The 12,312-nt window shown below is 52.6% G+C and overlaps 1 protein-coding gene across 1 annotated transcript in view; it reads right to left on the bottom strand.

The window, feature by feature from the left end:
• The window catches only part of PLA2G4E (phospholipase A2 group IVE), a 57,419-nt gene that overhangs the window by 632 nt on the left and 44,475 nt on the right, over window positions 1-12,312 (bottom strand). Inside the window, exons 12-19 of the mRNA XM_063090066.1 lie at window positions 11,323-11,459; window positions 8,555-8,777; window positions 6,030-6,144; window positions 5,335-5,472; window positions 3,580-3,687; window positions 2,852-3,055; window positions 1,777-1,943; window positions 132-315 (exon numbers count right to left, since the gene is read on the bottom strand). Coding sequence (XP_062946136.1) covers window positions 132-315; window positions 1,777-1,943; window positions 2,852-3,055; window positions 3,580-3,687; window positions 5,335-5,472; window positions 6,030-6,144; window positions 8,555-8,777; window positions 11,323-11,459 — 1,276 coding nt within the window. The remainder of the gene's footprint in view (window positions 1-131; window positions 316-1,776; window positions 1,944-2,851; window positions 3,056-3,579; window positions 3,688-5,334; window positions 5,473-6,029; window positions 6,145-8,554; window positions 8,778-11,322; window positions 11,460-12,312) is intronic.

Raw genomic sequence — 12,312 nt, 5'->3', positions numbered from 1 at the left:
CCAAGGTTGGCTCAGGCTGGAGCTAAGCCAGGATTCCCTGTTGGTGCTAATAGAAGACCCCCAGGTCTAAAGACAGGAGCTGTAAGTCCAAAGACAGCGGGTGCTGGGAACTGGGTGCAGAGGCAGCTTACCTGGTGCCTTGTACTTTTGGAAGGTGTCATCGATGAGTGGGAAGAAGATCACGATGGGGGCATCGGGTTCCTGGGGGTTCTCCATCAGGTAACATTCCTTGAGATTTTCGTCATCATCTTGTATGTCATATTTGGGGAAAGGGATGTTCTGCACAGTGCAGTACTCACAGGTTTGTCTCAAGGGCTGGAATATGACAGGAGGACATGTTTGAGTATTAGGAGGAGTAGGGGTGGATAAAAAATATAGTTCTTTTATCCAGCTTCCTGATTTCTCCAGCTAACAACTTAGGTCCCCAACTGCTTTGCCAATTTGTGCTATTTTTATCTTTTTTTGGTTTTGTTTTGGCAGGTGGCCAGAAAGGGGATCTGAACCCTTGACCTTGGTGTTATCAGCACCATGCTCTAAACAAATGAGCTCACTGGCCAGCACTGTGCTATTTTCAGGATAAACCTAGGTCAGAACAAAAGGCCCGAGACAGTAGGTTGGTGCACATTCAGCTGCAACTCCTTCCCCAAGTAAAATGGACGGAAGGCCTTTCCATGACGTTTCACCTGAACACAGATCTGCGTAGATGTGGGTGGCAGCCTGGGAGGGTGATTGGAACTGGGCCACGGACACCCTTGGTTGGCCAGGCTTCTGTAGGACACGCATGGACATTGGAACCAATAGCGGGGCTAGAAAAGACTCTGAAAGGGTGTCTAAAAATGTGATGTAACAAAAAGAGCCTGGACTTAGAGTGTTGGAATCCCCTAAGTTCTGCCCCTGGTTCCACTAGCTGTGTGAGCTTAATCAAGTCACTTACCTCTTCTCTGCCTCAGTTTCCTCATCTATAACATGGGGATAATAGCAGCTGTCATGTCTTCCTCAAAGAGCCCGTTTGAGGACCAAATGAGATCATGTGTAGGAAAGTACATTGTTATTCATTTACAAACTTAGGTCATTATTGTTACTGTCGTCCTCATCGTCTGTCTATAATTCCCTTTCTGTGACTTCAGGACAGCACTGTATTAAATAGACCAAAACCAGTTTCTTCCCCTTAAAGGGCCAGAACTTTTCAAAAGCAAACTTCTGGTCCTGATTCTTCAGTGCAATTTCATGGAGGGTCATATTCCCTGGGGGTGGAGGCAGTGTGATTATTTTGAAAACAGGACACTACAAGCTCTTGAAGTGGTGCAGCACTTTAGAATGAAATGAGCTCTATTAAGGTTTTTTTTTTTTTTTTTTTTTTTTTTGGCCAATATGGTGATCCTAACCCTTGACCTTGGTGTTACAAAGCTGTGCTTTAACCAACTGAGCTAACTGACCAGCCCTTGATATTTTTTAAACTCCTTTTTTTTTTTTTTTTTTTGCAGCTGAAGTATAGCCAAGTATGGCAAATGCTCAAAGGTAAGAATAAAATTTGAATTTGCTAGGGTGCCATTGCAGGTGGGAGGCAGCTGGCTGTCCCCTAAGGTTTGGATGTTTAACCTCATGTGATGACTGCTGCTTGAGTCCCTGTGACGCTGTCTTGGAGCCTGTCGGGAGCGCGTGTTCTCCGAGTTCACAGCTGGAGAGGCTGCTGAGTGCCACAGCCCTGACTCAGAGCCATCTCAGAAGAGGCCACAGCCCCGTACTCAGGGTGGAGCCCTGCTTTGCTGCACTTGCCTTTGTCTGGGACCCAGCACAGTAACTGAGGTGGATGATGAGGTCGGCTTTTCTCTCCGGCCTGAGGAGGGGCGGGTAGCAGGAGTTGACGAAGAATGCGGTGTCCAGCAGGCACAAGTGGTTGGCAGACTCTGTCAGCTGGTTTGGGAAACCATCAAGCACCGTGTCTGAAAGCCAAGTCTTCCAGTTACCAACACGCACGGTGCCCTGATCTCAGCCAATGGGCCAAAGGCACCTGGCGGGGACCAAGCGCTCTGCCTGGAACTTCCTTCACCTCAGCCTGGGCCTCCAGCCCCCTCCCTCTGAACAGGACGTCCACTGAGTCCCAGCGCCCCTCTGGGTGAGCTGATGAGGAACAGCATTATCTTGGGGTTTTAGCAAGTCTTTTATGGGATATGCACAGAAAACCCACTACGACATCAGCCACAGAGCTGGTGGGGTGTCGGGGGCTTATGACCTCCTATCAATAGTGTAAATCCTGGGCCCTGCTCCTAATAGGCCAGGCTCAAGTAGCCATTAATGGGCTGCAGCCAAAAAAGCTACGAAGAAGGTAGAAAGTCAACCTCAGAGCCTTAGTGCGGCAGGGGTGGGGGTAGGGGGGCGAGGGGCGGAGGGAGGTGCTGAGTTGAAGCTGAAGCTACAAGATCACAGCTTAGGACCTGGCTCTGCCACTTACCACTTGGGGTCCTTGAGCTGAGCCATCCCTGCCCAGTTCTGATGGGGCACCATTCACATTAAATGGTGCCCCTGGAGCACAACTGCAGAAAGTAAGGGCCATATTTCCCCATCTGTAAAATGGGGCCAGCTTCTACCTGCTGGGATTGTTGTGCTGATTCTGTATGAAGTTGTTGTGCAGATGAAGTGACAGAAGAACGTACACTGTCCCCTGCTGCTGCCCACACACTGTTCAAGATGACATCCCCAAATGTGGAATACACCAGCGGGGAGAGACCGCCACCCGACCCAGTGAACGTAGTCAGAGGAGTTTTCTCATTCTTTCTCCATGGCAGCCTCCACATCCACTTCCTCCCCCTCCAAATGGAGGGGGCCTCAAGGAGAGGCCAGGTAGGGTTACCTTTCCACATGGAAAACTGGCCGTTCTGCAGGTAGCCAGTGTGCAGCTGTAGCCCAGAAAGGAAGTTGTGGAACTCAGATACGAAGTGTCGGTAGGTGAGGATTTCTCGGAAAGTATTGGACAGCCATGACCCCGGGATCACTACCGTGGTCTCCAGGGTGTTGGCATCACATTTGGGGATTTCAGGTAGGATCGGCTCTTCATCTGCAGGGAGGGGGATGGAGGGCAGGTCACAAGAGTTGGGGTCCCCAGAGTGCCCAGGTGAAGCCTTTCATGATTGCCTGGTGCCCGGGGGGTGGGCAGTGTAAGTGCAGCTCGTACCTTCTTTGTGTAGCTCTCAAAGCCCTGGCACCAGAGCCAGGAGGACCCAGGTGAGAGATGTGGAACAGGGGCAGGGTGGTGGAGAGGGAGAGGGAGACAACAGGTAAGAAGGGTCCCAGAGAGGACAGGGAGTCTAGAAGAGTGGCCTTCAACTGTGCTCGAGATCTCTACCCTTGTCAGCTCTCCTGGGTGCTGGGAGGCTTGTTGTCAGGCCTTGGCACAGGTGTCACCTATAATCACCCTCCCCTCCAGGCAGTGAAGATGCTCTAGCCCCAGCTGCCTTCCCGTCTGTGGGCCACAGGGATAATATGGAAACACATGGCAGGTGGGCTGGTCTCAGTTCATGATCCATGCCCCCCGCCCCCCACCATCACCCAACCATGAGAGGAAGCCAGTGGGTCACCCACCGATGTCATGCACTCTCTTCCTAGTCCACCTATGGAAGAACTCCTCCGAGGTGTGGGATAGATTCCAGGCATCGAGTAGGTTCAGGGAGAAGATGCTGCTCCACAAACCTAAGGAGCCCAGGCCAGCAGTGAGCAACTCCACTCAGGATCCCCTGGGCCCACCCAAGCACTAACTGGTTCTGCCTTGGCCTGGATTCCACCTCCAAGCCAGCCTGCTCAGGGGGTGGGACAGACATTGATTTCTCTCTCCCCATGATGCAGCTTAACACAGCGACTGATGGTGTCGGCCCTTAGCACTTCTTCTCCCTCTCCTCAGTGCTGGGTGAAGGTATGAAGGTGTGTAAGGCACTGTCCCAGCAGAGACTTAACACTGACAGGTGCAAGCTTTGAGTTAAAGTCCAGATGTCACCCCTTACATCAGTTAATACACCCAAAATGTCTAGGACAGTGCCTGGCACATGGTGAGCCAATAAACGTAATGTACATTTATGAGTCAATAAATGTAATGCTATCTCTTATTATGATTTTATTTTTTTATTTTAAAAATTTTTTTATAAAAGATGACCGGTAAGGGGATCTTAACCCTTGACTTGGTGTTGTCAGCACCACGCTCAGCCAGTGAGCAAACCGGCCATCCCTATATGGGATCCGAACCCGGGGCCTTGGTGTTATCAGCACCACACTCTCCCGAGTGAGCCACAGGCCAGCCCTCTTATTATGATTTTAAAATGTAACACATTAATGATACTCATATTAAATCTTTCACATGCATTGACCCATTGGGAGCCTCTACAAAGTACGTTTACTCTCAAGCCCAATTTACAGATGAGAAAGTTGAGGCTCAGAGAGGTTAGGTAATTTAGCCAACTTCACACAGCTAATAAATGAAGAACCAGAGTTTGAGCCCAAGTGTTTTAACTACAGCTTTCTGAACCATATGTCCAATAGCTTAGGTGCTCAGGAGAAGGAGAGGCCACTGTGGACTGGGGGCTTCTGGGTGGGCTTCACAGAAGAGATGGGGCTTTAGTTGGACCTTCTGGGATGGGTTGGATTGGGGAAGATGGAAGGAGTGCAGACAACTAGTTTAAATAAGAGAATACTATTGCTGAGGCTGAAAAGATGGGTCTACTTTTTGAGGATGCCCTTTGATGGATGTATTGAGACTCTGAAGGGAAGAGCTGTGAGAATGGACGGAGCAGTCAGGCTCCTGCACTCAGTGGACCTGGCTTCTGAAGTACTTGGGAGCTTAGGGTAGGAGGCTGGTCCGAGCTTCCCCAGTGGTTCTGCCCTTTACCCTGTGGTCCTCTCCGGCCCCTTGGATCCTATGGGCTGAGTTGGCCCCTGGAAGTGGCACGTTGCTGCCTGGAGCTAGAGGGTGAGGTAGTGGGAGTTACAGAAATTTCCACCTCAGCTGCCATCCCCATTCTGGTTCTTAGCGGACCCCAGGAAGACCCCTGGAGACCAGAACGAAGGGAGAGTCCCCTCTGGTCCTCAGTGATGTGGGAGCCCTTGCCAAGTCCTTCTGGGCCCAAAGGGCTTCAGGGAGATCAGGGCAGTCCCAGAAGCCCATGTGGGGGTAGGTTTGGGAGTTTCTCCTGGGATGTGTGCTGGCAAATGCCAGGAGGGTCTCATGCTCAAGTGCTACCCCAAATCAGCCCAGCACCTGGCACAAGATCCTTCCTGTCCTTCCTCTAATTCAAAGGCAGGGCAGCCCAGCATGGGCCAGGGTGCCTAGGGGAATCCCCCAGGAGTCACCTAGCATGTAGCAGATCGGAGACTCAGGGATCCTCTTCATCAGCCGCCCCATGAAGAACTCGGAGCCAAAGAGCTCGCTGGGAATGAAGGCCCCGTACTTCTGCAGGCCCACCTCATAGGGAGAGAACTCGCACCACTCTGCACATGGAGCAGCAGAGCAGGGAGTCAGTCTCAGGCCAGGGAGCCATGCCACCACAGCCGGACCCTCCCTGCTCGCCAGCCCCACACTGGCTCCTGTGTCTGGGGATCCCAGGACAGGGAGGCCGGAGTTCCCCTACAGGGCGCATGGGGGCGCCCGCTGCCCACTTCTGCTGACCAGGCAAGCCTCTGCTTTGCAATTGCACGGCTCATTTGTTCCTCAAAGCCGGATAAAAGGGGACTAAAACTGACCTGAAGCAGGGCAGGTCTCTAGAGTCCCTCCCTCTGGGCAGGTTAAGATATATCTAGGACTCCTTTCCTTTACAACCTTTATCTTCCCCAGTTCCAACCTGCTCAGGGAAGCCACGGACTGAGCCCGTTGGCCTCACCCATGGGACAAGGCAGATTGGGGTAGCAAAGTTGATTTCTTCAGCTCTGGGCACAATCTTTTGATGTGGAGGTTGGCAAAGGTGGGTAGGTGGGGAGACCTGGAGGTGCTGGGTGCCTTTGCCCACCAAGAAGGGACCCCCTCGTAAATCACTAGCCACCAGTGTTACCTCTGAAATCCTTGTTGCTTACATCATCCTTGACATTGATGGTGAGGTAGATGGGTAGGGGGTTCTGGCCTCGGCACAAAGCAGCACGCTGCTCTGACAGTTTGCAATCATTTCTCTGTGGGGAAACGAAATGGCTGAAGAGAAGCAGACAAGCGGCAGAAGGGGTGGGGGCCCACAGCGCAGAATAAGAGGACTCTCAGGACTCCAGCAGTGTTTCCTGGCTCCTGAACCCACCAGGCTGCTGTGTAGGCCCCAGCCAACACCAGTCAAACCTGCTCTTAAAATGCACCTGTAGCGTGTATACCACCTCCCCCCGGGCTACCTACCTCCCCAGACACATAGATGGGGTGGGACTGGATCTGCAGTTTAAGGCTGTCCCTCCGAATCCCACGGTCCTTCTCAAACCTCAGGGGCCAGAGGATGAAGAGGTGGGGTGCAGAGGCCACCACTGCCCTCTTCTTCCCCACTATCTACCTCCCTGCTCGAACTGGAGCAGCTTCATTTTTTTTTTTTCAGCTTGGCATGTTGGGCTCTCTCATGAAATTTGTTTGAGAGGAAAATAGAGTTTCTTTGGCCTGGAAACTCCAGCACTAGATGGTGGCTGAGGACCCTCTAAGCCCCAAGAGTGTTGTGCAGTGTAATCAGAGTGGGGAGCCCTGCAGATCAGCCTAGGCCACAGGCCACCTCCCAAAATGAGTCAGCCAGCACAGACCAGGCAGAGTGGTTACAGAGGCCCAGGCTCTGACCCCAGTCCAGGCAGCGGCCTGCTGGGTGGCCTCCCTGGTTACCCAAGTGTGCAAAGGCTGTGGAACACCTGTGGAATGGCAAATGCATGTGAGCCCAATGACTCTTGGGCCTTCTTTGAAGGCAAACAGGGTGCCTGTCCAGTTAGAGATCTGGGCACCACGGAGCTGACTGTTCCGGAAATGGAGAGAGTTAGAGACTCAGGAAAGAGCCCAGTCCGCACTCATTGTCAGGGGGGCCCGGGGGAAGGGGCTCCTGCCTTGGCCAGAGTGGGAGAGCAGAGGCCTCCCAACATCAACCCTAGCCTTTCTTTCCTGAGAACCCTGGCTCCTCCCCACTGCAACCCCCCCAAATGCTCAGACTCCTGATATAGAAAGCCTTGGTGCTTTCCTCCTCATCACACGGGTGCTGACTATTGTTAAGAGTACTGTTAAAATATTGTTAAGAATATTAACTGCCTCTATTGATGTAATAATCTCCTTTAAGAAATAGTACAGAGCAGGGCCAAAATTTCAACCCCGTCCTGCCTGAATCCGAAAGCCAAGGCCCTCAACCTCTGCCTGCCCTGCTTCACCACGAGGAGAGGTTAGATGGTGGATTCTCAAAGGGACAGGGAGGGTGGATCCATCAAAATCATGAGGGCTCCAGTTGGAAGCCATGTCCAACTCCTTTCTGAATCTCCACTGGCCGGCACAGTTCCTGGAATGCATGAGTTGCCTAATTAATTTAGTTGAAAGAATGAATGAAGGAATGAGTGAATATTGAAGGCGAGGGTCAGGTGCTAAGATTGTCTGGTGTTCTTGAAGAGATGACCTACTAGAAAATAACTTGATGCCCCTCCTCCTTCTGGCAAGTTGTGACTTAAATTCAGAACTCCCCAGACACTTTTGAGAGTGGGGTGGAGAGGCTCTGGCCTGGATAGATGTTAGGTGGGGAGTTGTGCTTCGGGGCCAAGCAACAGCCAAAGTTGGTTCCTCTCTGGGCCTGTGCAGCCCGAAGGGCCAGGCATTAGCAGAGCTCACCCTGACGTCCAGATCACAGCATCCCATGGGGATCCCTCTGCTCTACTGTGTCCCATACAGCTCTCACAGCAGCTGCGTCCCAACACAGGCTGGTTCTCTTCTTGGGCTCATATTGCTTGGATCATTGGATCTCAGAGCAGGAGGAAACCCCACTGGGCTCATTCCCTGTGTGGTGGCCACAAGAAAGGGTCCAGAAGACCTCCAACTACACAGAGCAGCACTGACTAAGGGCCCCAGCTGCTGTGCTCTGAAATCAATGGCTGAGTTTGTGTCACTTCCCATGAGTCAGAATGGCAGACCCATCTGGGGGACATAGGACTCCTCTGACACCAGCTTTGGCTAAAGGACCTTCCAAGGGCCCTGCTGAGCCTTCCTGGGCCACACAGCAGTCCAGGATGCTTCCAACTGGCCTCTCTTCCTCTCTCCTCCACTTAGGGTCAGACTCGCATCACGGTCGCATGGCTGGCTCTCCAGCCTTCCCAGCTTCCTCCCGTTTTTTTCTCACAGGTGTCTTGGCCTGGCTCTCAAAAGGACATGCTGCCTCTATGCAGGGTTGCCCCAACACGAGGGTCTCAGTCATCCTCTAAAGGGCATGTGGGAGGACAATCCCACTCTCTTCCTCCATCGTGCATTCCAGCACCTCCTATTCTTACAGCCCAAGGATACACCTGCAGGTCTAACCTGACTCCCTCTGCTGCCGCAGAAGTCCAGACCCGCTGAGGAAGACAGAGAGCTGGATAGGGCCCAGGAGAAGCCTACCTCATCCCCCAGACAGGCCTCAATCATCAGGCCCCAGAAGTCTGTGAAGGTGACCCTGTAGCCTTCCTGGCTGCGCTGCCGGAGTTCCTCCTGGAATTTGCGGAGCTGGTCTGGGAACAGGGAGGGCAGCTTGTCCTTGACCACGTGTCTCCGGGCTTCAAAGATAGCAGGCTCCAGGTTTTTGGAGGACCAGTCAGGGTCACGGTACAAGGTAGCCATGGTCCTGCAGAGAGACAGGCATGGCTGAGAGAGCTAACCCAGGCCTGGTCAGACCAACCCTGGACTGGGGCAGGAGAGATGGTGGGCAGGTCATTGGGAACCCTCATCTGCCAGGACAGGAGCCTGGAGGAAGGAAAGGGGTTTGGGCAGGGGGCAGGGGAAGGTGAATGCTGTCACTCATAACCACAACTGCTAGCATCCTCGAATGCCCATGGTGTGCCAGGTATAGTATCTTGGCTAAGGTGAGGATTTTGGACCCTGATCTTCCTGGGTTCAACACTTGGGCAAGCTACTTAACCATTCTTCACCTCAGTTTCCCTGTCTGTAGAATGGGAGAATTTTATGCTAATCGTGCCTACCTCACAGAGTTCTTGTGAAGATGACATGGAACATAATGTAAAGTGGTTAAAACAGTGCCTGGCAGGAAATGAGTGCTGGAGTCAACATTTGAACATAGGCTTGGCTGGTTCCAGATCCTGGGCTTCTTCTGCTCTGCTACACTACTTCCCATAATAACGATACTGGCTAAAGATTTAGTTCCCCTTCTTCTTAACTTGTATGTGGGCCATGGGGGTGGGGGTGGGCAGCAAAACAAAGCTGGCAACCCCCCTTGCCCTGGGTCTGGCCTTCATCTGCCTCTTCCTGGTCTGGATCCAGCTTTCCTACGTCGGGACAGGGAAGGGCCGCTTTTCATTCTGCACTGGGAAATGCACCCTCTTGCAGAGGAACATGTCTGCAGCTGTGCCGTTATGTGAAAAGTGGCTTCTTCCCTTACAGGACTTGTTTTGGGGAAGGTAGAAGTTGGTTGGGAGATTTCTTTAACCAAAACCACCCTGCTCTCCATAAGGTTCACTCTGTTATTTTTATACTTTTTAAAAGCTTCCAAAAACCATTGCAAATCATATTTTCCCCAGGCCAAGGGACCGGCCACCCTCCCACCCTAGCCCTGGCTTGAGGCCCTCCTTGTTTCCTGCCTGGCCCACAGTAGTCCAGGAGGATGCAGGTTCCCTCCAACCCTGCTGGAAGCAAGTCATCTTCTTTACCTGCCACCCACAGGCAGTCATTTAAAGCAGAGATTAAGAACGTGGGCCCTGGACTGGGTTTAAATTCCAGGGCTACTGTTCATTAACTGAGTGACCCTGGGCAAATTACTACGTTTCACCAGCTGAAAATAATGACAGCACCTCACTTGTAGTTCTGTTGTGAGGAAGAAACAAGATGATCCATAGGAAGTCACCACAGTGCTTGGCACATAGGCAACACTGGTAACTGTCAGCGGTCCCTTCTATGCCATCTGGGCTGAAGCTTCCAGTCCCCTGACCAGGTGTCATGGCACCAGGAGCCCTTGGTTTTCCTAGGGGCGGTTCACATCCACTTGCTCAAATAAGAGGTGCCCAGAGCTCCTCCAGGATAAGAGGCACAGCAAGGGATTTTGGGGACTCATAGGTTCACCAGACTTGGACAGAATAAGACATAGCCCTGGCTGAGAGGCCTTGGGTGGTCATGAGGCTCCGCCACCCTGAACCAGGGCCACATGATGACTTTCATGGGCCCCTTCCACCAGAAAAAATATTAAAATTTATATTTTATGACTGTGTTGTATAAAGACAAATATATTACTAATGTTATGTATTAAAACATTTTCTTCAACCTAGAAGTTCATATTTTCCTTCTGATTTTTTTTTTTTTTTAAAAGATGACCGGTAAGGGGATCTTAACCCTTGACTTGGTGTTGTCAGCACCATGCTCACCCGGTGAGCCAACCGGCCATCCCTATATGGGATCCGAACCCGTGGCCTTGGTGTTATCAGCACCACATTCTCCCGAGTGAGCCACAGGCCAGCCCTTTTCCTTCTGATTTTAAAAGACATTAATATACTTTTGTGGGCCCCATAAAGTACTGTGCGCTCCAGGCACTGTGCCTCCTGTGGGTAAATTGACCTCACCCTAGTGTCCCTGGGGAGCCTGTTGCCCACTCCTCTTGTCACCAACAGACAGTGAGGAGTAGGGAGCCCAGAAGCAGGGCCCTGCCTGCTCCCCTCAGGCTGCCCAAGGAGCTTGGCAGGGCGGAGGCAGCGGGCAGGGGATGGGCTGGTGGGTCTGGAGGGTGGGAAGCCAGAGCAGCCGAGCTAGCTCCACCCACCCTAGCAGGTTTGGCACAGCCGCGAGAGATGGGGTCCAGGCACCAGCGGTTCACTCATAGTTGGCTGCCATGTTCCTCGGTCCCTGCTGCAGCCCCAGGGAAACAGTAATATCAGTAATGGCCAACATACTCAGTGTCTCTGGTGTGCTTAGTACTGGGAGAGCCTCTCACAACAACCCCATGAGGTCAGTGCTATTGTTATCCCCACTTTACAGATGCAGAAACTGAGGCTCCGAGGAGTTAAGCTGCTGCCCAGAGTCACACAGCTGTTCGCGGTAGAGCTTCCCAGGCTTCATGAGCCACTTTAACCTGGAGTGCGAGGGGAGGAGCTTCACCAGACCCCAGGCCAGCCCATTTGTGCTTGCTCTGGGCTCGCTCCACCGGACGGTGGCTCCCAGCTTCTTACCAGGTGGCCCCTGACAGGCCAGTGATGTAGCTGGCACAGTTCAGAAGGTTCAGCTTCTGCAGCCCCAGCAGGTGGCCGTACATGGCGGTCATGGATCTCGTTCCTCCCCCAGTAGCCATGATGGCTATCAGCGGCACCTGGGGGCACACGGAGGCAGCTGTTGGGGAAGGCTCCAGAAGCAAGACTGGGTAGAAGAAGACTTGGGAGGACCGACAGCAGCTTAGGAAGATGCGGAGGAGGGAGAGCTGGCTACAGAGAGCAGAGAAGGGGCTGCTGAACAACCTGAAAACTGCCTTTCCACAGAGCCATGGGCCTCCTGGTAGGTCTAGAATTAGACCTTAGCTTAGACACCAAAGTTAGGTGTCAGTAAAGGGCTCTGAAGCCTGACACGGGCTTGGTAAATTACAGAAAGTCTTGGCTTCAAGAGTGCTTGGCATTGTTAGTCCAGCCTTCAGTTAACAGATGATGAAACTGGGGTCCAGGTGTGGGGGCCGCTTGCTCAAGAACCCAGCCAATGTGCTGTTCTTTAGGGGGGCTGATCAACATCTTCTGCAGGTGGATTTGATGTTAGGGCACCAGGCCCAGGACTGGCACATGCTCAATGTATACCATATCAGTAAGACTGGGGGTAAGCACATTTTTGACATGAGAAGAAGCAGGGTTGTCATTTCCGTGTTGACATAGATTGAGATGCTCTTGGTATGTCTCCCTACAGATGTGGGGGAGGAGGGGCTCTTGCCGAGACCCACTCTAACTGTTTCCATTTCAGTGGGGACTGTAAGATCCTTCCGTCAACTAAAGTCCAGTCACAAGCCCTCCTCAAGCACGAGGTCTCTGCATCTTTGGCCAGCCTCAGAAGGTGGGCATCAGGAGGGCTCACCTAGTGCCCAGGGGAGGGTGGGCCTCAGTCCACACGAGGGAGGTAACAGAGGGTTCTGAGGAAGTCACCATTGTCTGCTCCCGTGGGAAGAAGCCACTGGCCCGGGAGTG

This window comes from Cynocephalus volans, chromosome 3 (genome assembly GCF_027409185.1).
Source record: "Cynocephalus volans isolate mCynVol1 chromosome 3, mCynVol1.pri, whole genome shotgun sequence".
Lineage (NCBI taxonomy): Eukaryota > Metazoa > Chordata > Mammalia > Dermoptera > Cynocephalidae > Cynocephalus > Cynocephalus volans.
Note: the sequence above shows the minus strand (reverse complement) of the source record. Positions and strands in the feature narration are given on the sequence as shown.